This window comes from Hydra viridissima, unplaced genomic scaffold (assembly GCF_058129835.1).
Source record: "Hydra viridissima isolate aposymbiotic clone 2 unplaced genomic scaffold, HvirCarnegie_v1 scaffold_12, whole genome shotgun sequence".
Taxonomy (NCBI): domain Eukaryota; kingdom Metazoa; phylum Cnidaria; class Hydrozoa; order Anthoathecata; family Hydridae; genus Hydra; species Hydra viridissima.
Genome location: NW_028324311.1, coordinates 4466019 through 4492841, shown reverse-complemented (window position 1 = coordinate 4492841; position 26823 = coordinate 4466019). Strand labels below are relative to the sequence as shown.

At 30.2% G+C, this 26823-nt stretch overlaps 2 protein-coding genes, 1 long non-coding RNA gene and 3 pseudogenes across 3 annotated transcripts in view; 1 reads left to right on the top strand and 5 right to left on the bottom strand.

The window, feature by feature from the left end:
- The window catches only part of LOC149880876 (uncharacterized), a 189979-nt gene that overhangs the window by 90032 nt on the left and 73124 nt on the right, over window positions 1–26823 (top strand). The gene's annotated exons all lie outside the window — the stretch shown is intronic.
- Window positions 4075–4752, bottom strand: LOC149880891 (uncharacterized; annotated as a pseudogene).
- Window positions 5530–7798, bottom strand: LOC149880890 (uncharacterized; annotated as a pseudogene).
- On the bottom strand, window positions 7957–26410 carry LOC145188600 (uncharacterized; annotated as a pseudogene).
- Window positions 11792–15502, bottom strand: LOC145181119 (uncharacterized). Its single transcript, XR_016445360.1, has 10 exons — window positions 15403–15502; window positions 13543–13565; window positions 13442–13459; window positions 13212–13235; window positions 12860–12883; window positions 12607–12630; window positions 12494–12517; window positions 12368–12388; window positions 11936–11965; window positions 11792–11862 (listed from the first exon to the last, which is right to left on the bottom strand). It is a non-coding gene; the product is annotated as an uncharacterized LOC145181119 (long non-coding RNA).
- Window positions 16259–21988, bottom strand: LOC149880889 (uncharacterized). Its single transcript, XM_090067845.1, has 2 exons — window positions 21720–21988; window positions 16259–21616 (listed from the first exon to the last, which is right to left on the bottom strand). The coding sequence occupies exon 2, from the start codon at window positions 21177–21179 to the stop codon at window positions 16359–16361; it is 4821 nt and encodes a 1606-aa protein (XP_089923971.1). The 5' UTR covers window positions 21180–21616; window positions 21720–21988; the 3' UTR covers window positions 16259–16358.

Here is a 26823-nt window from a genome sequence, read left to right as displayed (position 1 = left end):
GGACAAGGGCTAGCCCGGAAAACGAGCCAGTTTTAAAATTGCGTTTATATGAATTTTTGCCAAAAAAAATAAAAAATGATATCAAGTGATATTTTACTCTTTGTCGGTAAAATAATGAAACAAGCAAGAAAAAGGCGCCTTAAAAGAAACAATCGTAGTTGCTCTATCAGCAGATAAAAAAGTAGCTATTACTTTATATTACTCAAAAGATACTTGATCTTTGGTAAATTATAAAAGCAAAACTACTAAATTTTTAAGTACACGGAAGTTGCCAGTTTTATTATTAAATTTATTATTTTACGCGGAAGCTTATAAAAGAATTTACATAAGCTTCCGCGTAAACGGGCTGGTTAATTTCTTATATAAGAATTTGTACGCTTGCGTACAAATTTATATAAGAAATTAACCAGCCCGTTTGCCGAGATCTCAGCAAAAAATAGTGAGGTCTCGCTATCCGGGCTAGCTCGTTTATTCATATAAACGGAAAATAAAATTAAGCTTAAATATTGGTGACATTACAATACAATTTTATTGTATTGTAATGTGTAATTGTATTTAATTTTTACAATTACAATTACAATAGTCCTAACTAGGGTTGTTAACCGCAATATTTCGTGCAATTCCGGAAAAATAAAATTCTTGCGGAAGGATATTGAGAATCAGGAATTTTTTTTTTTTCGTACCGAATTTTACGAAACAAAAAAAACCGTTGATGTTCATTTCGCAAATGCTACTTACGAAATGTCGCCTTTCGCAAGTTGAATTGCGAAATAAAACTATTTTGCTACATACGAAAGTAGCGCTTACGGAAGTCGCACTTGCGGAACGAGCTCCTTCGCTAAACGAAGTTTTGAAGTCTATAACAAAATTTTGTCGGCCAAACGGATATAATTGTAAAAAATAAAATTTTTATATACCAAAAGGTTTATAATCAAATTTTATCTTCAGTATTGCAACATATGAACATTTTAAGGTTTTATTTTTTGAAATAATGATAAAAAACCAAATTTCTTTCGAAACGAAACTCTTTCGCACCGCAACTCGCGAAACGGTTCTTAACAGAAAAACACTTACGAAACGCGGCTAATTTTAAATATAATTACGTTTTATGAATCAAATACGTATAATTAACTAGGTAACTAAAATACTAATTATTATAATATATTTAATATATTTAATAATAGAATATAAGGGGGCCTAACGCAGCTAAAATTTAAAAATTTTAGCTACGTTAGGCCCCCTTATATTTTGTTTCAGCACCGCCATACCCCGTCCTAACGTTCTTAATCCTTCTAGGTCACTGTATGTATATATATATGTATATATATATATATATATATATATATATATATATATATATATATATATATGTATATATGTGTATATATATATATATATACACTGGCGAGCAAAAAAAAGTGAACAGTACAATTTTTCAGTAAATTATGTATTATTAATCAATTAAAAATATAATACATAAAATATAACATATCGCTTATATTAAATACATATACATACACATATATACGACTCATTTTGAAAAAAAAAATAAATATTTTGTGTGGCCACCACCATTTTTCATCACTTCATTTAATCGACGCGGCATCGACTCAATTAAATTTGCTATCAAACGGTCAGGTATCGTAACCCAAACTTGTTTTATGGCTGCCCAAAGATCATCCAAAGATGAAATATTATTTTTATGGACCTCTTTATCCATATAGTCCCACAAATTTTCAATGGGATTAAGGTCTGGACTTTGGGCAGGCCAATTTTCAAAAAGGAAGATATTGTTATCCTTGAGCCATTTTTTAACTTGTTTAGACGTATGGCAAGTAGCATTGTCATGTTGAAATTTAATTTCATCCTCTTCTAATTCTTCCAATGTGGGCAGCAAAGATTTTTGTAGAATACTAATGTATTCTTTGGCATTTATTCGTAATCCATCTTCGACTCTATGCAATCTGCCCACACCTTTGGCAGAAAAACAACCCCAAACCATAATTCCAAGATTACCCTTTACCGTTTGGTGAATACAATCTGGATTTAATTGTTCGTTCTTACGTCTAATGCACATCTGTGGACGATCTGAATGCAAACAAAATCGTGATTCATCTGACCATAATATTTTTGTCCAGTCTGTGTTTTTATTATTTTTTACCCAAGCTAACCTTGCCTTTTTATGGCGTGCTGTAAGAAGAGGTACTTTTTTACATGGGTGTATTTTGAACCCCTGATCTTTAAGACGCCTCGAAATTGTCCATCGGCTAACCTTTTTATCATCAGAACATGTAAAAGTTTCTGCGATATGCGTCATAGTGGTTTTTCGATTTTTTAAAACATTGAATTTTAACTTGTGACAATCTCTTTCCGTCATTTTTCTTGGTCTGCCAGAACCTTTTTTTCTAGCTGTTGTTTTATTGTTTTTCTGACATGAAAGTATCTTGTGAACTCCACCAACACTAATGTTTACACCTTGAGCTTTCATAATTTGAATAATTTGGCGTATCGATTTACCGGACGCACTCATTCCAACAATGATTCCTTTTTGTTCCATTGTTAAATGAGGTCCTCTGTGAAAGAAAAATGATAATATTTTTAGAGTAATATATAAAGAAAATATTTATTTAATGATAAACTATGTATTCTAAATGAATATTTTTTTTTTCATAAGAATCCAATAACATCAAAATTAAAGGGGATTTTTCGTTTTAAATAAGTAAGAGGCATAAATAATAACCAAAATAAAAAAAAAAAAAAATTACCTTTTATTTGGAGACATTTTTTTCCTTTTATTTTTTATAATAATAATATAGCGATAATACGACCTATTTCACCCACGCTCTAATTCAACTACAGATTTTGCTGACAACTTGCACTGTATTCATATCTAATGTTTAGAAGTTTTATTCATGTTTTCTTTGAAAGATAAACGTAAATTCTTTGATAGTACGAACAAAAATAAACAAGCTTGTATGAGTTTCTGACCAGAGCTCTTTCATTTTATGCGTAAGTGCACATTCCGAAACGCTCCTTCCGTAAGGAACTGTTTCGCAAGTATTCTTTCGAAATGATTTGTTTCGCAAGTTTCTTTTCGTAAAGAGTTATTGCGGAATAATTATTATTTATTTTTTTCGTATAACGCATTACGGAAGGTGAATTTGCGCAAGAACAACTTTCGCAATAGCAACTTGAAATACGGAAGATAAAAATGCGAAATTTTCGCAAGTTTTTTTTTACGGCGAACAACCCTAGTCCTAACCTAGTCAATTACAATAGTCCTAACCTAACAATAGTCCTAGTCTTGATAAATAATATAATAAAAGACTTTAAATTAATATTTTCAACCTTTAATTGTGTTTTTTAAAAAAAGAAAACAAAAAAAACGCGCTCGTCAATTGTCCTAAAAATGCGTACTTCAACGGATTAACTGGTTAATCAAATTTTTTGCAAATCATTTCTGGAACTCGAAATATCCCGAAACACAAATAATTCTCGTAATGAGAAAATGAAAATTTGGGAAAAATGAGTTTCGGTTGTTACGAGAATCATTACGAGAAACTCGAAACCGTTCTCGTAATGATTCTCGTAACAACCGGGACCCGATCGAAATAAATTTCTCGAAAGTTTAAAAACTTTACTCTCGTAACTCAAAAACATTTCGAGAAGAGTTCCGTTACGAGTCTCGTTTCGTAACGTATCGAAACAAAAATAGTTTCGAGAATTCTATGCTCAGTCTCGACTGTCCCATTCACGAAGAAAGCAAGGGAACTTTGTATAGCCACTTTGTTGAGCAAGCAGCATTGAAATAACTTTTAAATCCCCGCATTTAAAAGTTATTTCAATGCTGCGTGTCCATTTGTGGTCTGATTAGCTGAGTTTGTTTAAAACCAGTTACATTCTTCTAAGTGCACCGAGTGTCCAACTGGCATAGAAGCATACTTATTGCCGTTGTGCAGCAGTACTGCTTCAAGGCTTCTTTTTGATGAATTGATAAAAAGTCTCCACTCATCAAGACCATATTCTAATTTAAAACATTCTATAAGTCCAGGAACATCACTGCAAAATACCAGGTCACCTCTTTAAGAGAAGAAAGATACAAGTTCCTTGATCGATACCAAGAAAAGAATGTACCCGGAGCCAACATAATTTTATCTTTCAATCTAGATCCTAAAACTTCTGCCGAGTCTTTAGGAAGACCTAGGTCTCTAACTAAATTGTTCAGTTCAGGTTGTGAGAACGGAATGGGATTGGTTGTGCCAGGATCGTAGCAATCACTGTCTTCTTCACTATCACCTTGCTGAGTCTATGTCTCGTGATCATCTAAAATATCATTCAAAGAATCTGGAGGAGAGAGTATTGGTACTCCAGGTCCATGAGGAATAGTGCGAATGGCTGATTGAATATTAGGGTAAGAAATGTCCTGTTTGTTTTTCAAATTGAAATCTTGTACGTTGCAAGGACAAAAATAATAGTCATCACTATGATTTTTGGGCTCCCGCTAAACCACGGGTATTCCATAACGTAAGTACTGCTTTTTACCGTGAAATAATTGCCTCAGTTCTTCGACATATTGAACAAAATTTGTGTGGAGCCCAAGACTTATCTTAATCGCCTGACTTTATACCAAGTTAAGGCCGAATATACCTTTTCAATAAAATTAGAGATGTTTCTTTGTCGCTTTTTAATGGTATAGTCACTACAAATGTAGCAGAAGCAATCTGGTGAGTTTTTACATCCTCTGGTAGCCATTGTCCATAAAACAACTTGTACTTTAGGCAAAAAACAGTTTGCAGAGATTTTAAAAACCAAAATTCAAACTTACTAGAGTACTGAACTAGTTATTAAAAATATCGAAAAAGCTAAAATTAGACAAGGAGTTTGTTAAATAACTATACATGATGGAATTTTTTGACTATTTTTCCAGATATCAGCGTAGAAAATACTATTAAAATCACTTATTAAATTTAAAAAAAAAATTTTATGTCGCAGACCTGTGTAATTATATTTATTTTCATTGTAGTGCAAACTATCATATATTCTGACAAACATTCAAAATAGAACACAATTATTTCGATGATAATAATAAAATTGATTTTGAGGATGGTGAAAAAAAAACAAAAATAACAAAAATATGGTTCGTTTAACAAGATAAAGTGAAATGATTATTTCTGTTATGCACACTTATACAGCTTAATTGAAACATTTTTGACCTTTCAGTAACTATTGTTACCGCCACTTTATGTAATTACAGCCTGACAGCGCCTTGGCATACTTCTAATTAGAGAACTACTCGTTTCTTGAGGGATATCTTCCCACACGCGGATATGACTTTGTCGCAGCTCGTCTAGACTGTTAGATGGTGGGTGCTGGCTTTTAACACGGTGTATCATGTCCAAAGATGCTCTATTGGGTTCATATTTGGACTGTAATTTGGCCGCCCTGGTACTTGCATGTTTAAGTATATAACAACGCTGTTTGGTGCATACTCAATTTTCCTATCTATTCTCATTCGCCCTTGCTAAAACATCATGCTACTGGAAGATTTTTTTTTTTCTCAAGGATTTGTCGAGCCCAGGCAATTGCATACAGTCCATAATCAGCAAAATTAGTTTGTTGTTGAACAGGTAAAACTTTAATAGAAATATACTTTTTATTGTAGTGCAAAATAGAACAAATTTGCTTTTTTGTCTCAACAGAAATAGAGCCGTGGAAAAGGCTGTCAAACAAATAAATCTCTCCTGGCTCACAATTATATGTGCTCACACAAACCCAGTGGAGATTTCCATCGTGTAGAATTTGAATAAAAGGAGCAGAGTGATGCTCATTAAAAGCATTAATTTTTCCCTTTAAGGGATATTGTAGACCAACATCAATATCTAGCTGAATTAACATCATTTGTTGGCTAAAGTGAATGTTATCATTTAGCATTTGACAATTATTAATTTCAAAGAGTTCAGCATCTAGAATCAAAGAGGATTTGAGACTTTGAATATGCTGCAGCTTCTTTTGAAATCCATCATCATGAACTTGGCCTACAGTGGCTCTGCTATGTTCATTGCTTTTGCCAGTTTCAACTTCTTCAACTGACACATTATTTAACTGAACATCACTTTCAACAGTAAATATTTCACAATTTTCTTCAATTAAGTGATCTGTTATAATTTCAGAATTACAAGGAACTTCCTTTTTAACTTTCAAATACATTTCTGTTTAAGCTTTATTTTGATCGTATATCACACCAACTCGCTTTAACTTTCTTTTGCATCTAACCGGTAGATTAAATGACTTAGGTAACTTTGTTACCGATTTGCTCCAGTTTTCTGGTTGAACAAATGGATGTAAAATAATACCTTTTTCAGTAGGAAGACTTTCAGCTAAGGCAGTTTTAACTTTAAGTAGCTCTTCAAATAAATTATCTAATGCTGTTTGAGAACTACATAGATATGTCAACTGTTTAATGTCATTTAATAGTTCTCGACATGCTTGCGATGAGTGCCGGCTCGTTTTCAAAGTTAGATCAATGTTGGTTGATTCAGATTTTTTTTTTACAATGCTGTATCACTACTAATAATTTCAGGAGAAATATCAAAAGATAGAGAAAAACCTGGACTTTCTACAGCAATTGTTGGACTACTTTCTTCAGATTCTAAATGTAGAACAAAATAGGGATAGTCTCGGTAAGCTGCACCTAAATCAAATCAAGAAAGATTTTGCTTTTTGAAAATAGCAAAAAAGTGCTTGCATAGATATGCACTACGGAACCAAGATGGACAACTACAATTTGGCAAATGTTCTGCATCACCAAGATAACATTGGTATATAAGCCTACTGTTAAACTGAAATACTTTAGTTAATAGATATATCTAACAGAATGCCTTTGAAAAGGTTATCCATATTCATTTCATTTTCAATTTGATTTAGAACTTTTTCAATAGCTCTGTCAAAACCTAAAGCTGTATGTGTAGTGCAAAACAGTTGACCAGCTGGAATTTCTCAATCGATTATATTAGCTGTGATTTTAGATATTCCTATATTATGAACAGTACTGTCAGTCATATGAACATCTACCTTCTGGTATAGTTCTTCTGAGGTGTATTTTGAGGCTTCCTGTAACATTTCGATTGTTGTTTTTATTCCATCTGCAATATTTGCTGTAGTTTCTGAAGCAATTGCTAATGTAGGCAAAGGAAAATAATATTCTCGGTTAATATGTAAACCAGAAGGTGCAAAGGTCCCAATATGCTTTCGAGTGGTAGAGTCAGTTGCGTGAGTTATTATATCGCCACTATTTTTAGCTTGAACAACTCTGTCTGCAATCAAGCCAAGAGACTGACATCCAACTTTCTTTTACCCCTTTCCTTAGTAAAATGAATTTTGGTTGAACCTTCAACCAAGACTTCAATTGTTTCTTCCTGAAGAAATTCCTCGTCAGCATCTTCCTCTGCTTCATCCTCTAAAACTTTGTGGAGATCCTAACCTTTGGCAAGTTGTCCTTACAAGTAAACTAGCATGTGGACATCTTCAACATCAAGCTTTGTCCTTCTGTAGGTCATAACTGCACCTCCTGATGAAAACACTCGCTCAGAGCTAGCAGACGATGTCTGAAAAGTAAAATAAACTTAATTTTGTGTCAAATTTTCAAACAAATTAAATTAAAATAGACTGGGAAAAAATTTCAAACGGCTGAAATTCAAATTTAAATTTTAGTGACGAAAGTTCAAAAATTTGGTTTTACGAATTTTTGAAAATTGAAAAGTTAAATGAAATTAATTACCAGTTTCAATGTTTGAATCATCCTTACATTGATTGTTTATCCTCATACACTCTTTCTTGATCCTCTGTTGATCAATGCTGCTTTTATGAGTTCTAGATGACAGTTTCCTGAATGCATCAACAGCATTCTTCACTTCGGGGATGCTGAGACGCTCAGTCACCACAAGGTTAATTATATGGTCAAATACACCCAAGGCCCTCCTGAATTTCCTTTGTTAGTTTTGGGATGGCTGCTAGCATATTAGCTGCATTATGACTTGTGCTGATCTTATTGACAGTTGATGGAAGGCCTAGAATCTCACTAATGGTCTTGTCAAGAAGTTCAGCAATGTTTTGAGATGTATTTCTACCCTCTGCACTTCCACAATACACCAGAAGCTTTTCTAGGGTCCAGTTCTTTGAGATATAGTGAAGTGTCAAACCAAGGAATGGGTCTATGTTTCTAAACCAGAAAATAAATTTTCTTTTGTATCAAATTTTATTACTAACAGCTCGTTCTATGTTAATCATAAGGCCAGTATTTATCTATAGTATGACTACTCAGGTAGTTTAAGGCCAGTCTCCGTAAATTTCGGGTTTGTTTCGTTTATCTGAGGGTGACGTAAAATTGTGCCGTTCAGATCCCGCGGGATTTTTCTAAACGTTTATAATAAAGCGTTGACCAAAAAAGTCCTTCAAGAAAGTTTTCTTATTTTTTGAGTATGTCATGAGTTCATAACATGTTATGAATTAGTATATAATATAATGATTTATAACAAACCACATTATTTATTATTCAAATCTGGAATACTTATTATTTGCAATAGATTTTTTAAATTGGATGTAAATTGTGTTAGTGTATTTTACAAAATTAGTGCTCAATTTTAAGAACAGAACATAGAAAATAGAAAGTGCTCAATGTTCTTAAAGTACAAGAAAATAGAAAGACATCTTGACGATTCTGAAAAAAGTGAAACTAGCAACGTATATATATATATATATATATATATATATATATATATATATATATATATATATATATATATATATATATATATATATATATATATATATATATATATATATAAATTAGTAATGATTATAGTTGAACACATTTTATTGTTACCTCTTGCTTTACTAAACTTTGTTATTTTAGAAATTGAGCATAGTTTTTGTTTATTAAAATTGATATCTTCTAAAAACTTTTGTTCAGCTTGGATTCGAATGATACTGTTATCGCGTATTGATTCCAGTTTTCTTGAAGAAGTGTTCAGACTAATTTGCTTGATTTTGCTGAACATCTGCTCTTCATTTTCAGTATGCAGCGAACTAGGTGAAATAATGCGTGCAACTTCTGGTAAATGTGTTGTGATTGAATGATAATATATACCATACAGTTTATTCTTGGTGATTTTATTAGGCAGATTTGACTAGTTCCATAATATTCTGCAAAAGTATTTTTACATTTAGTGTGCAGATCTCTTTCAAGGAATTGTATACAACAATTGTATATAATCTACAATCAGCCCCTCGCACATTTTCCTTTTCACCAAAGCATAATTTAAGGCAATCTTTGAATAATTTTTTTTCTGAAAAATTTAGTGTTTCAGGAAGAACATCCCAAATGTTTTTTATATGACCTTTAAAGTCATGAAGTGGCTCTATAGGACTGACCTCATAGTTATCCAGATTTGAGAAAACAAGAGTATTTAACTCATTGCCAAAGCACAGAGCAGGAGCTCTGGAAACACCAATAAGGTTTTGCTTTAGAAGTTGTTCTGATTGTTTTTTGGTTCTTTTTACTCCAATATTTTTATTCAGTTTGCGTACAGATATTTCCAAATCAAGGTTGGAAATGCTAAGTTTTTGAAAAGGAGCTAGTGCTTTTGCTGTTCTTCCTGCTGGATCAATAACAACCTTTAATTTGCAGTTAGTCATATAAAAAATATATAAATATTTTGTAATAAGTAGTGTATTTATAAATATTTAAACATAATTATACTGTGTCTTAAAACTATGGTGGAATGAAATTTCAGATTTAAAAATAGTTTAAATTTATGAAGTAGTTTTTTTCAGTTTTCATTAACTATTTAGTCTTTATATTTCCAATAAATATAATTTCATATCTATTCTGTCAGAGGTAAGATCTGTTTATATAATTTAATATATAATTTGTATATATAATATGTATGTATATAATATATAAATTAATATATAATTTTGTGTTTAATACACACTAGCGAAAAGCAACCCGTAATACGGGTTATGGTCGGTCTGTTACTTAATTTATAGTGGCTGTTTTCCACAATTTTTAAGTTTCAACACCTTAACTAATACCCTTTTAGGGTATTAGTTAAGGTTTTGCCCTTTAAATTGTAAAGATTAAACCATCTGTAAAAAGAAAATAAAAAATTTGCGGAGGTAAAATAATTTACCAATTACTTAACATTATTTTCGTAATTTACATGAGATGAGTCATATCAGAGTAGGGCAAAACCATTTTCCTCTACATTACTTAATTCAACATATTGCGTTTTTAGTTACTAACACAAAATAATAACGCATCAACATGCTTTAAATTGACGAAAATATAAATCGGAAATATTGTTATATTTTTATATCATGTAGTTTATTTAATCACATTAACGTAAAACGAACGTAATTTATACTTGATTTATTAATTATTTAGTAGCTACTTGTTACATGTTTCTTTAACAAAGGAAATCGACTTTAAAACGTTAAATACACATTACTTAATAAATTTATAAAAAATAACTAAGCCATTGAGTACAAATACGTTTTAAACAAAAAAAAGTTAATTTACAATCAAACATGTGTATAAAAAATTTAAAAATATGTAAACTTTCATCTTTTATATTGCATTAATGCGTCATACGATAAGCCTAAATAAAAAATTGTAAAATATAAGTAGACATAGAATGAAGAGAGAGGGAGAGAAAGAAAAAAAAAAACCAAACAAACTGAAAGACAATATACCTGAGTTTCGGTAACCTGTTGTTGTACTTAAGCTACTGTCATGCAGCTTGTCGGTGTTGTTTTATGACGTTATTTCATGTTGGCTTTTAGTAGTATTTAGTTTAATTAGTTTAATTTAAAAGACATTACAATAGATTTAAAATACTAACTAAAAAACAAAATAACTAATGCTTCAAATAGCCTAACAATAAATCGATAAAAAAAGATAAAATCAAATTGAGATATAAATAAATTGCATTTATATAGCAAAACATATTGTCTTGGCTTATAGAAAATTTTAAAAGCAGAGAGTTCAATAAATTAAACTACCAATGAATTATTTTTAACAAAATATTGTTATATTATGAAGAATGTTACATTATAAAGAATGTGATTTTATGATATCATGTTATGCTGATTGAGTAATGGTTCAAGTTAACTATATCTAAGTTTAATTAATAAGTTTAATTGGTAAAAATAAGATTTTAATTAAAAAAGACAAAAACAAACCATATAAACAAAATATTTTATTAAAGAAAATTAATAAAAAATTACAATAATAAAAAAAAAGTGAAAAGCGGCAACAAAAAGGTTATAAATATCTTCACTGATAGAAGACATTTACAACCTTTTGGTTGCTGTTTTTTCTTCGGTGTCTCCCAACACCCCGGTATGGATGGGCCCTCCATTTAAAGGATGGCTCATCTATACCGCCATTGGTACGCCACTTATTAAAGGACCTCTCCGAGAGAGGCCCTGGGTGTTGGGAGCGATATCTTTTGTACTGCTCAAAAGTTAACAGATCTAAAATTACAAATAGAAGGATATAATAAAAATTAAAAATATTTGCAATTTTATATAATCAAAATATAAAGCATATCCTCACCATTTTTACAGGATGAAGAGGATGCTAAAAATGTTTAAAAAATAAAAAAAATAAAAAAGAGTTAAACTGGTAAAAAATTTAATCTTAATAAAAATGAGTAAAATGCGAAGTTTAAAGATGTCATATTTGAATTTATCTTAATAATATTAATAAATTAAATAATTCTTTCAGCTAAACACATATTTCTCCAGAAAAAATACTTAAAATTTAAAACACAGTCCTACCAGTTGTACTTCTACCAGACACTAAAGATAAAAAATATACCTCAAAATAATTGATAAAATAATATTTACATTAATATATTATAATTTTTTTTACCTAACCCTTTCATTTCCTCCATAAAGTTGTCTAAAGTAAGAAAAAAGACAACTGAAGCTAAAACAAACAAAAACGAAACCAAAATTGACTATAAACTAAACCAAAAGTATAAACTAAAATGAACTTTAAATCTTAGTATCTGTACCTCAGAAGACAAAGGTTGATTGTTCAGAAATGGTTTTTCACTTTTTTTAATTTTTTATTTTTAATTTTTTTCAAAAATATATTTAATGTGCCTCAAGAAAAATTAAATAAAACACGAAAAAATAACAAATTTAACCATCAAGAATAAGACAATAAAGACTAATTATTTTACTATTTTTTCTCTCCTGGACAATTTCTACAGTGTGAAAACTGACCTTGGACTTTTGAGGTACAGATATAAATACTTCATTTACTTAACTATACTAATCATATTCATATAATTTATACTTAGTTTTTTTTCCAACTCTCCTAAAAGAAAAAATAAAGCTTAAGTACTTGAAGTTTTAAAATTCCAGTTACAGTACAAATAAACAAATTCCTGTTAACAAATATCTAATAGCAAAAAACACTGACTTAATTCTTCCTTGACTTCGGTATCTAAATAATCAAAGCACTTAAATGTATAGACGGTAAAATATCTACTTAACTTTTTAAAAATAAACTCATTTAACTAATGTAATTAATACCATTATTAGCTCTTTCTTTATCAACTAAAGAAAATAAATCTTAATTAAACTTACTTGATATAATATAATAAAAAGCTTTCTTATTGAGAATTTTAAATTTCTTCTCTTTATTACTGACAATTTTAAGTAGGACCTATGTTCTTGGGCTTATTGTAAAAATTATAAAAACCTACTATTTTACTTTAAAGTCAACAACGTTTTTTTAAAAAACATTTTAGTTACTTTTTAAAAAAATAAATCCTTTAAAACTTACTATCTCTCTCTACATTGTTGCCATCTAAACAGAAAAACAAACAATTGATAGTGAATTTTCACTATGGTAGTAGGTTAAGTAGATTAAATCGATCTTTGATCTATTCAATCGGCTCTAACTGTTTACAACCTTATCATTAAACTATAACTATTTTCTACAACCTGGTGTAATTTAACATAGATATTTTTTAATTATAAAATATTTAAGATTATAAGATTTTAAAAATTTAACATAGATATTTTTTAATTATAAAATATTTAACAATATAAGATTTTAAAAACCTGAAATTTTAAACCTACTTCAAAAAAAAAAACACATTAAGAAGTTTTTTTTTTTCCTTTTTAAAACTTACTTTCTTCAATTATACTGTTGTCATCTAAACAGAAAAGCAAACAAATATTGAATTCGATTCTTTCTTAAACCTCTTTAATTACTTCAATATTAAAATAATTATTTAATCTTTCTGGATTACATAGATTTTCGTCTAAACCAATTTGTTATTGTAAAGTTAATTTAAATCAACAAACATAAACGAACTGCAATTTGTAACATTTCATTATAACAAAAGGGAACAAAACTTACTTCTTAGTAATTCAGCGACTAAAAATAAACATATCTTTAAGAACTAACTACCTAACATGATACGAATCAGTAACATGACACACATCAAAATAAATACAAACCTTCATCGACGATTTGGGACATTCTATCAATTCGATATAAAAATAAAAAGAAATATAAGAAACAAATTTAATATAAAAATAGACATATTAAGATATAAAAAAAAAAAAATGTAAACGATTTAAGTGATAAAAGAGTATGTAAAATCAAGATGACCGTGTTGTCATTACAATAACAATTTATAAAATTCTCTCCTTTCTTCTCAGCTTTTACAATTTATATGTTTTCCAAATTCATTGTGTACAATGAATATTCATTGTGTACAATGAAAATTCATTGTGTACAATGAATTTCTTTACAATAAATATATGACGCACGCACAACGCTCCTTCTGATGCGCGATACAATAATGCAATTTTTACGCTAATTACAACACAGAATATAACCTACTTGAAAGATATGATAAGATGTAATAGAACAGATATAATAGAAACGTGCTTTTTTAAATAACTGGAAATTCCAATCTCAAAATTCCAGAACAGAAGAAAAACTAACAGCGCACAAACAAAACCTGTCCTTCACTAAGCGTAACAAAACAACCAAGAGTAACTAAAAAGTAAAAGCGCATTTAACTTTAGCATTACATTATTACAAATTACATTACGATTAGCATATTCAATTAATTGCATTGTGTTTAGCAATTTTAATCAATGCCTAAAATAACTCATCATGGCGTCTAACTCATTACGCAAATAGTTAGTTTATTTACTAATATGTGCAGTAAACATATCTGGACATGAGAGCCAATTTGTCTTAACTCCATTTTTTGTGAATGAGTAAAATACAAATTTGATATTTATGTCGCATATTCCGTCTGGGCCATATTGCTTTCTAATCGTTGTTTATTGCGGTTTAATAGGAAACCACAATCGATTAAGTCTTAAATCCCTTTTATGAGCCAAAAAATCTTAAAATAGTATTTTTACCACTGATCTCTATAATAACTGGATAGCGCATCTCTAATATCAAAATTGACGCCAAAATCGCCATGTTGGAAAGCCCCAGAACAATGAAATCTGATATGTGCGATAAAGCGATAAAGCGATAAGCCGAAAAACAGAACTTAAAGCTTACGGGATTAAAATTTTTGGGGCTTTCCAATATGGCGATTTTGGCGTCAAAAAATAAGAAGTTTTGCTCGGAGTTGCGCTATCCAGTTGTTATAGAGATCAGTGTTGTGGCCTCTTTGTTTCAATAGTTTTTGGTAAACGGTAATTTGCTACCATTTACTAAAAATTCCTTTTGTTACTCGAAATTTAATTCTCTTAAATATTTTGACACTAATAAAGGACCTCCCTTCCCCGTTTTTGCTTTAATGGTGGCCAGGAGAATAGTTATTTTTATTAAGAGAAACGAAGTTTTTGATGAAGACCTTTTACCAAGATAATGAAATGTAAAACAATGATTTCCATGTAAAAGAGTTTTTCTCTTTAATATATATAAAAATTTAGTATAAATAAGAATTTAACATATATAAGAATTTTTTCTTTCTTCAAAAGTGTTGCAAATACAAACTAAGCTCATTAATTAGTTAAACACCTTATAAAATTTAAGTAACTCGATATTTGACAAATGCGCAAAACTCCCATATTCATGTTTTTAAAGGTTTTTAGTTGCGACCCCCCGTTTAAAAGGATCCCCTAAATTAGGTACAAAAAATTATTAGAGATAAAATAGAGAAAATTTTAAAATAATTGAACTAATTGCATATATTTATATCATTTTAACTGACAAAAGTTTACAATAAAAAGAAATCAGCGTCAATCGTAAATCTTAAAGAAAAAAAAAAAAAAAAGAAATTATGATACCATAATTACACACAAAAAAAAAAACCACCACATAAAAACTGAAAATCAATTTACCTATTTATAGTAACCTTATTGAAATAACAGTTCATTTTAAACATGAAAATGTAACTATAAAATCTGTTTCGAAGTACAAAAGGATTAACAATTCTAAAAAAAAAAAAAAAAAAAAAAAAAAAAAAAAAAAATCAAATTAAGATATAAGTTGCATTTTTGGCATAATGATGCCTTGGCTTTTAGTAAATGAACAAAAGCAGTAAGTTCCAATAATGAAACTACCTACTATTCATTTTTAACAATAGACACCAACGTGAAGGTAAGCCAAGTAGTCTATCAACACAAAACAGCACAACAACAACACATAACAATAGAATATTTACACCCTTGATCCTAAAATCCAGCGAAAATAACAAACCAAATTAAAATATGAAAGGCAAAATTAGAAAACCAATTTAAAGTTAACTATATATTTATCTTTTTACTCATCATATAACTACATAAAAGTATATTTGTTTTTACGTTCCATATTAGTTATTCAATTACTTCAAATTTAGGACATTAAAACACCCTAGATTTAAAGATCAAGGTTGCATACTCTCTCATACACATTACGCTAAACATTAACAGACATTATTATGTGTTTCCAGAATAATTAAAAAAAGGCTAGACAACATCTAGCTCTAAAGCAGTAACACCGCCTGGCACTAAATGCTGCCAAGTCACACCTCTGCTATAAGTACACCGCTTGGCTGGCAAGATTATCAATCTTGCTCAACATAATGCCAAGTCACACCACTTTGAAAACATGGAAACAATATAATTTAAACATATATACGACTATAAACAAATATGGTGGTATATAACACATATAAACACATTTTATAACAATATTAAATGACAGATATATTTATCAAAAACTATGAAAAAAAATATTAAAATAATAAATAAAGTTATACATACAAAATATGCTCACAACCTACAAACAGTAAATTTTCGAAATGAAAATCTAAAGACTATAAATTAAGAACATTAGAAAATATAACATTATTTGTGTAACACTTTTCACCTACCATACCTTGAATGAGATGTTTATCAATTTTGAAAAACAAACTATTAAATGCTCTAGTTCTTGAACATGCAACATATAGTTGACCATGAGAGAAACACGGTTTTTTGAGATATACCCCAACTCTATCAAATGTTTGACCTTGACTTTTGTTAATTGTCATTGAATAAGCCAATCTGACAGGAAACTGACGACGTTTTAGAACAAAAGGTAAATTAGAATCTGATGGAGCCAATTGAATTCGAGGAACAAAAACCCGTTTACCACCAGAAACACCTGTCAAAACCTCTGCATCAATATAATTATTTTGAAGAGCACAAACCTTCATTCGAGTACCATTGCATAACCCAGCTTTGAGATCTAAATTTCTAAGTAGCATAATTACACAACCAATTTTCAATTTTAAACAATGAGGTGGCATACCTGAAGGAGTTAAGCTGTTCAAAAACTCAACAGGAAAGTTATTTCTTTCATTAGGGTCATCAGTATCAATTTGATCAGCACTTAAATAAATTTTGACCTCACCCGGCAGACATTCAAGCACTTCTTCATTGATTGATAATGAATCAAAATTGGTTGGTGTTAAAATCACACGTTTAGAATAATCATTTTGATCAGCATCTCCAAAAATCTTTTCAACAATCGATTCATTTTCTCTAATAATGCACTGATTTGGTATTTCAATGCATCCTTTAAAAGGATCCTCTTCTTTGACAGGTATTGTTCCATTCCCAAGTTTTAATAGCCATTGGGAAAATTCACCTTCCCCATCTTGTACTCTCATATTTTCAGTTAATGCAAACTTCTGCACCCATTGCCAATGCAAAGAACATTTTATACACGATTCCACTATTTCAGCTGGTTGTCCTCTTTTCACAACAGGCAGAATTTGCCTAAAGTCACCACCAAAAAGAATGATTTTTCCTCCGAACGGATAGTTGTTGTTGCAAATATCTTTTAACAACCTATCAATTGCATTTAAGGCATGTTTAGGTATCATGGATGTTTCATCAAGCAAAAACAAACTAACTTGTCTTAAAAAATGCCCGTGCATAGAGTTAGGAGTTACATTACATGTGCTATTATCTAATATTGGAACAGGAAGTTTGAATAAGCCATGCAATGTAGATCCATTTGAAAGAAGAGTTGCTGCTATGCCAGTCCATGCAGCTGTAGCAGATTTAAAGCCCCTACTTATGGTTTCAGCAATCAAATAATTATAAGTAAAGGTTTTTCCACTACCAGCTGGTCCATCCATGAAAAACAATCTAGAATGTTGATTTTCTACACTTGGTTGCTCATTCAGTGCAGCAAGAATAGCATTACATACATTTAATTGATTGACATTAAGCAACAGTCTCATTCGATTGGCTTCGTCAATAGATTGTTGAACATTTTCATCAAAATTTTCTAGATTTAAGCCTATAAACTCATCAATAACAGGCAGATTGTAATCAGCCAGCGTTTTACCACTTTGATTAATAATCTTCTCAATTTGTTGAAGAGTAGCTTGTTCAGCTATTAGAAGTGGGACTGAGCGGTGAATGAAATCTTCCATCATAAAAGCTTTGTATGTATTCCAGAGATGTAAAGGATTGTCAGGTTCACAAAAGGTTAAAATAATTGAAAACAACTGTCTAATTTGCTTTGGCATATGTGTTAAAACCGCCTCAGAAAGAGTATTCTGCCCTTCAGTGTCATCTTGCAACAAACCTTTCAAAACACATGCTTCACGAAACGTTTCAAGGACAATACCATTAACAGTACGCACATCCTCCCAAGATGTTGCTCCTTTTACTTGCAAAAGTAACAGTCTAAGAAAAAACAATTCTCCAGTTGGATTAACTTTATACATTCTTACTATCACCTTATCACCACCCCTTTGTCTAATCTTCCATTTACAATGTTTATCATCAAATACAAAGTGATAAGGAATGTCTACATACGAATAGCAATGTGCTCTTTCATTTTCAGTATTTAACTTAAACCATGCTGTTAGGTGCGTATCACGTTGAGCTGCACGATCTAAAGCCATTTGTTCTGCTCCTTCTCTAAAATACACTAACTGATTTTCAGGTAGATGAACTTTAAGGCGTATAATAGTGTGTGACATATGACTTATTGGATACTCAAAAATTCGCCACAATGCTTCAGGTGCACTAACATAACGACAATCTAAAAAAGTGTTTACTTCATCATGATTAATTTGTTCACTTATTAAAATATTGGCACAGTCGTGACCCTTGTATATGTATTTGTACAAATATTTAACAGCCTTAACAGACATGCAAGCTTCAACATTAATGTGAGCTTGATATTTCTTTGATAACCATGGATTGTAAGGTACCACCCAGCGGTTATCTACATTGTTACCTTTAATATTTATAACCAAACCATTATCACGTCGTCTATATCGCGGATAACCATTATGAACTGGTACTGTGTTAGCATTAAATTCTTTAGGATAGTTTTTGCTGCACACCCCATCTTCCATGCAGGGAGAATTTGGATTCAGTATGCCACATGGACCGTGAATCATGCAAGTTTTAACAACGTCATAAAGGTCTCGATTAACAATCGGATCTGGAATTTCTGCAGATATTAAATTATTGATATCATGTGCTGTTTCAAGCTTATCATCATTTGCAAAGTGAAATAAAATATGAACATGTGGCAAACCACGCTTTTGAAACTCAATAACCTGAACATGTGTTACAACTTTCCCTAATACACCATGCTTAAAAATGTCATTAAGAAGGTTATTTAATTTGAGTTTAAATACTCGAATAACCAAGTCAGGTCTATCATTTGCTGTCTGACCTGGATATAAATTTTCAGTTATCTCGCGCCATTTTGGGTTGCAAGTGAAAGTAATAAAAAGATCTGGTTTACCATACTTTTTAATTATAGCCATAGCATCTTCAAAGTTTTCTTTTAAAGCTCTAGGACTTCCTACATAAGTTGATGGCAAAACTACAACACGCCCTGGTCTAACATTATGATCATTTCTGAGGTTGTTTACATGGTCGTGTAAGACATCATACTGCTCACTTCTCAGTTTGTTTTGGTTATTTCTGATGAAAGCAAGGCGCTGGCCTTCAATTTTAACATACGCATCAACAGCATATTGCTGAAACAGTTTTTTGCCATAAAAGAGTGTAGAAAAAAAGTGTCTAACTGAAAGTTTATAATTGTAATACTGAGATAATGTAACATGATTTCTAACCAATGTAGCACGCTCAGGGTTGTGAACCAATTGATTATGCCAACCAGCATCACCCCTTGGAAAAAATAGAGGATAAACCATAGGATCTAAGTTGGCAGACAAACTTGATATAGTTTTAAGAGGATGACCTCTTGGGTAAATAACAACTTCCCTGGAAGCAGGTGGTGCACCATCTTCACCAACAAATACAACTGCAACTTCGTTATGTGAAGGGAGGTTATAGCGACGTCTATCTTGCCCTTCAAGTAAAGACATTTTTACAACTGACACTGAGCGCCCTTCTAGAGCTGCTCGACGAACTTCTTCATCTTCCACTTCAGCCATGTTTTTAAATGCAAGAGCAAATGGGTTCTCTTCACTAATAATAGTTTGCAATCGAAACATTAAATCATTTAAGCAAAGATCATTACCACGTTGTTGCATTCTAAAATTTACTGCTGCAAGTGGATCATAGATGTATAGTTGACAATATGTTGGCAGAACACCTTGATTTGGTCTTAGATTACCTATACGATGAAAAACTTGACCACATATTCTAAAACATGGCGGCCCATGGTTCATGGGTTGAACTACATTAGCTTCAAATGAAGCAAAAGATAGACAGGCATTATAATTTCTAATATATTTTAAAAAATTCAGATTGGCATTTCTATCTGCATAGTTTCCTTTAAATAAATCTTCTAAATCTTGTGGAAATGATGAAGGTTGCGACAAAACTACCTTTCCATTATGGCAACATAAAAAATGTGTTTCATCAGGAAATTTCTTAGCACCACAATGCTGACAAACATAATTCATTTCTCCTAAATAATTATAATCTGGAATAGTATTGCTTCTTGCTATACAATACATTCTTTCATATCTAGCAGCATTTCTAGCATTTTGTCGATTATTAATTTCATCTTGCCTGAGCCTATCTCTTTCATTTCTGCGACGATTATTTTCAATTCGCCTAATTAAGCTCTCCTCATTTGGGTTTGAATTATTTGCTGCTTGCCGAGCAGCATTTCTAGCATTTTGTCGATTATTAATTTCATCTCGCCTAAGTCTATCTCTTTCATTTCTGCGACGATTATTTTCAATTCGCCTAATTAAGCTCTCCTCATTTGGGTTTGAATTATTTGCTGCTTGCCGAGCAGCGTTTCTAGCATTTTGTCGATTATTAATTTCATCTCGCCTAAGCCTATTTCTTTCATTTCTGCGACGATTATTTTCAATTCGCCTAATTAAGCTCTCCTCATTTGGGTTTGAATTATTTGCTGCTTGCCGAGCAGCGTTTCTAGCATTTTGTCGATTATTAATTTCATCTCGCCTAAGCCTATTTCTTTCATTTCTGCGACGATTATTTTCAATTTGCCTAATTAAGCTCTCCTCATTTGGGTTTGAATTATTTGCTGCTTGCCGAGCAGCGTTTCTAGCATTTTGTCGATTATTAATTTCATCTCGCCTGAGCCTATCTCTTTCATTTCTGCGACAATTAACTTGCCTATTAACATTTCCATTTTCTAAACTAATATCTGCTTCTAGCCTAATATCATCCATTTAAACTTCACTTTCAATTGAAAGTTATACGAATCAGAAAAGAAACGAATCCTGAAGATCGCGATCTTTCCTATATAATTTCCTTTCTACTCTAAATAGCACACACAAATAATTTTTAAATATAACAGACTGTCATTTAAATTAAATTATACAATAATCTTATGACTATAAAAAAATATATATATCAGCTGGGAGATGTTTGAAAAACATTAGCTTAGCAAATAATTAAAAAAATTATTAAAAACATGCAATTCTAATAATAAACATACTGCTAACAAAGAAAAATTAAAAAAAAAAAACAAAACATTGTAAACCCTTTTTTGCAAATTTAAACATTATTTCTTCAAAAAAAATTATTAGCAAACATTTTTTAAAAATTCACAAAACTCTACAATATTTTGTTCTTCTATACCACATAAATACATCATCTGATAAATCTAAAATAAAAAAATGTAATGAATAAGTAAATAAATAAGAAAAACATTACATACAAAAAATGAAAATCCATGAACCTTATAGAGAAAAGCTGTAATGATTTACCAGAGGAGTTGTAAAATATTAACATTTTATGTTAGCTTTTACAAAATAATTCATGCTGAAACATCATGATTCCAGAATATTTATAGCAAAATCATGTAGTAAACAGCGCTAAAGACAAAAAATCAAATTGAGATAAATCAAATTGTATATATGGCAAAATAATTTGTATTGACTTTTAGATTATTGATTTTTAATAAAACTACCTATCCATTTTTAACAATAGACACCAACATGAAGATAAGCCAAATGTCTACTAACTCAAAAGATAACAAAAAACATCACAGCAACAGCACACAACAATAGCACACACCATAAGTTAATATAATATATGTAGATAATAACTTAAGTAAGATAACATTCATATATAACAAAACATAAGTAACAACATTATGCAAAATGTTATTAAAATACATTATTATGTATTTTTAGAATAATCTTAATCTTTATTAATCTTTATTAATAAAGGCTTGAAAACAGCAAGACCTAAAGCAGTAACAGTTTGACACTAATAACTATCGTGTAACCCTCTGTTAAAAGTACATCACTTGGCTGGCAAAGTTGACAAATCTTGCTCTACACGTTTACCAAGTCACAGCACTTTGAAAACACGGAAACAGCATAATATAAACATATGTACCAACTATAAACACAATAAATGTGTTTAAATATGTATATAAAGTTAATCTTTATTAATCTTTATTAATAAAGGCTTGAAAACAGCAAGACCTAAAGCAGTAACAGTTTGACACTAATAACTATCGTGTAACCCTCTGTTAAAAGTACATCACTTGGCTGGCAAAGTTGACAAATCTTGCTCTACACGTTTACCAAGTCACAGCACTTTGAAAACACGGAAACAACATAATATAAACATATGTACCAACTATAAACACAATAAATGTGTTTAAATATGTATATAAAGTTAAATATATATACCTCATATACATATTTAAACAAATTTTTAAACAATTATATAACACATATCAACACATACACAAACAATAAAAAAACACTTTACATTATTTTAAAAACACATTGATAAAACGCTATAAGTGTGCAAATAAAAATTTTAAAAATGATGCCAGAAAATTAAAAAAAGATACAAAATATATATTTACAAACAATACTCTTTACCTTCTTTTTTTTTTTCATAAGAACTGTAATCCTCACAACAAAATTTAATCTTTACATACAGTAACATGTGACATGCCATGTCAGTGTTGGCACAAAATTTTAATTTACTTTTCTAAATTTTCTAAAAAAGAACAATAATAGTTAATAGCATCACAGAAATTTCAAAGTAGTAATGATTTCAAAGTTTTATTTATGGAAATAGCATTAGTATAACTTTAAATAACATCCATACCCTTATTTTCCTTCTAAAAAATAAAATATCAAAAATAAAACTGCTAAAAGAAAAGCTAAAACAAACAAAATACAAACGATTTAAAAGATTAAAATCCTTTCTACTTTTTCTGATAAAAATTTAAATCCTTTCTACTTTAGCTAATAAAAATGTATATATAACTATTTTATATACTTACTTCAAATATAATATGATCTTAACGATTATCATTTCTCTTAATATGATTCTTTATGTAATATATCTAAACTAATGATTAGATTTCAAAAGGAAAAGAGTTTCAACTCGCTGAAGAGATCTTTCTCTAATGGCCGCGTGCATTTAGAGAACGCGCTTTTTCAAAGCCTAGTAACTAATGACGAAACGACGTTAAACATTAAACGTTAAACGTTAAACGTTTCTGTGCTAATTATATTAAGAAAACTCGACATGTAACTTAATTAAAAGCGATGTTACTTTACTTTTTTCCTTCTCTCTTCTAATTATATGATATTATGCGAATAAACAATCGGAATATCTGTAAATTGGCTAACATTACAGCCGCATAAACATGGATACTGGCCACCATGGAGATTTCCGGCTTCAAATTGTATTTCTGGATGATCACCTAAATGATAAAACTTTAGCAGTTCACATCTTAATTTACTAAAGTTAATTTAGTAAATTAAGATATGGTCATATCTTAACTTACTTAAGTTACTTTAGTAAATTAAGATATGACCTTTATGATACTTAAGTAAAGTACACCTGGAAGCAAAGTATCATTCTCTCCAAAAGATTGCTATTTTAAATTAATGCTTTTTCAAATGCTTTTTTTTATCTCTTAAAAGTTCTTAATTTTTGTGGAAAGTATAAAAATGTATTAAACTTGAAAACAAAAAAAATTATTAAATTTAAATCGGTTGTCATGTTCCATTTCATTCAAAGTGCTGACTTGCCCTGCTTTAGTTAACTAAAATGTAAACAAATACAACATATTTTAAAATTATTAAATTAACGTGAAAAAATCGTAAGACGTCGTGAACTACTTTCCCTTCAATATTTAGGGGAATATGCAAATCTTTAATGTCTTCTAATCTAGTTTCTATATAAGATAATTTCCCTGCAATTGTGTCATTTATGCATCCAAATATGTATAAATGAGGCTTTTCCGCTAATTCTTGAACGTTATAACAGTTACCAGTTAATGAAAACATTTCTCTGGCATTATAGTAAAGTTTTTCATCATAAATTGATTTAACAGTTAGTAATAAATGACCGGAGTTTAAAATCGAAGCATGATCTGACCAGATTATCAAATTTCTTCTATATATGCTTGTTGGATTTTCTCGAATGATTTTTTGTGATAAATGATCTTCGAAAATCCTTTTGCGTATTTCATGCAATGAAATTTTTCTGCCTGAAATAGAAGATATGGACGTTTCTAATTTTCCAATCTTATTAATAGCAATTGTTGGGTATTTTTTCTGCTCAATCAATGTTCCTAAAATATATTTTCCAGAAGTGATATTTTGATTTAAATCCTCTTTAATCTTCTTAAATGATCGTGGGATTGGTACAGAGATTCCACTACCTACATAGAAAGATTATTTCTTGATAAAAATCTATAATTTATAAAATCCTTATCGTTACAAGTCAAATAAATCTGTGTTTGTTATTTTCAAAGTTACACTTTTTTACTTATGTAGGCAATTACGTAACTTCTCTAAGGTGCTTTACAGGATACAGGATGTAGGAATTTTTTATTCCAGATCTAATAAACAATAAGAGGGGTTAATAAAAGGATGTACTGGTATAAACGAAAATCTCCTTTTCAACAAATCGAGATTTACTAGATTTTTTTAAAGGTAGACAATTTTTATAGTCTGTTTGGACTGAAAGTTTTTACTTTTATCAGTGACCGATATATATTTTCTAATTTTTAAATTCGATTTTTACTGTTTGTTTATTTAGTTTAGAGATATAGTTTTTTTTATTGATAAAAAGTAAAAATTAATAAACGAGGGGGGAGGGGGGATTTTTTAATAAGCTTGGGGTGGCTGGGAAAAATTTTACGAAAATTATTAAACGCTCCCCTCCCCCCCCCCCCCGCTCCCTCATAGTAAGCACCTTAGAGTAAAAACAATACCTAACAACCCTGCTTTTAGTCCAGTACTTTAGTAGAGGATGAGCCTTGACTGTAGTACTGTGTTATAAAAACTTTTAAATTTTTTAAAGATTTAGATTTAAAAAATTAATTACACTCTACAAATAAACAAAATATGAACATTTTTATAGTCTATTCTAGTACATTCTTGTTAAGGGAAAAAATTTCTTACATCTTATTGCGATGATAAAAATTGAGCGCATAGTTAAATTTATCTATAAAGTTTACCTGATATTTATTTTATATATTTACCTGATAGCTTATTGAGTTTTCTTCTCGTTCTAATTTTATTAAGTTTAGTACCGCTAAAGGTGTTTATATCAATATTATTTTGTTCCAAGAACTCACGAACAACCATATTACCGTTTGATCCCTGAATTTTGTATTTCCTTGCCAGTGCGGAGAGATTAATCTAAATTAATTGTTTTTAATTTTGCATTTCTTTGCCAGTGCTGAGAGGTTAATCTAAACTAATTATTATTTTTAACTTTATATATTTTATTTTATTTTGTATGCAGAAAGTTTTGGTAATTTGTTTATTCCATTATATTGATCTACGTTATTTATTTAAATTACAAAAATTAACAAGATTCCAATACTTCAGAGCCTTTTTTCATTTCCTGTACTTCATTTAACATATTGACTTTGTTAAAATCAATGTTGTCCGGATTCGGAGAATGTCTTTTTCTCTTTTTGCCAATAGCATTGCCTAAATAGTTATTTAAATAAAATGAAATTAGACAAATTTAGATAAAGAAAATCTTATTTAGATCACACCGATGATAACCACACAATGATTATGTATAAATAAATAATATAAAAGATAAAAAAGATTCCTCATATCATTCTATCGCACTTACTATTAACAGACGTCGTTCGTTTAACTGCATCTTGTTTAGATTCAAGGTAAAGGCTTGAGCGAATTTTTAAATCGGCTGACTTTGATTGACGAACACCAAACAAAGTATTAGTGTCTTTGCTATTCTTTTCCCAATCACTTTCAACATTCGCTTTAAACTTCCGGTGGGACTTTCGTAGTTGACTTTTTTTATCTGCAGAAGATAACTTTTCCGTCAAATTGGTTGAGGGCAACTTTGACAAAACCTTTAGAAATGGTGTATAATAAAAAGAATCCCAAGACTTGCTGATGTTTGCCAAGACCAATTGACATGTTTCTCTCATGTAAGGAAGCGAATTTTTAGTAAAAGGAATATCAGCACTTGAAATCTTGGCAGATAGATTGTTTTTCAATTCAGCGTTAGTTGTGAAAATATTAGTAATATCGCTATTCGGTGATTGACACTTTTTTGGCCGATGATTATCCGAAATGGGAAAAGTATTAACTGGGTTTTCATCATTTTTACATAAATTACAACCATTAAGTGTATGTTCTTTTTGTATGAAAGGATTTAATTCATTCCATACATATTGAGAATAGCGTTTTGTAAATTTCTTTCTTTCGTCACCACACCATCGATGTTTTTTTAGAAATACTGCCAAATCATGGGATTTTTGATGAAAATATTTTTCGTTCATGTGAATGTGCTGGAATTGACTATTAAAACGTTCATACCTTTTGCGTTTCATAGTATAAT

Excerpts from the sequence above, each read along its gene's own strand:
- LOC149880889 (XM_090067845.1), bottom strand. The coding sequence starts at position 21,179 with ATGGATGATATTAGGCTAGAAGCAGATATTAGTTTAGAAAATGGAAAT.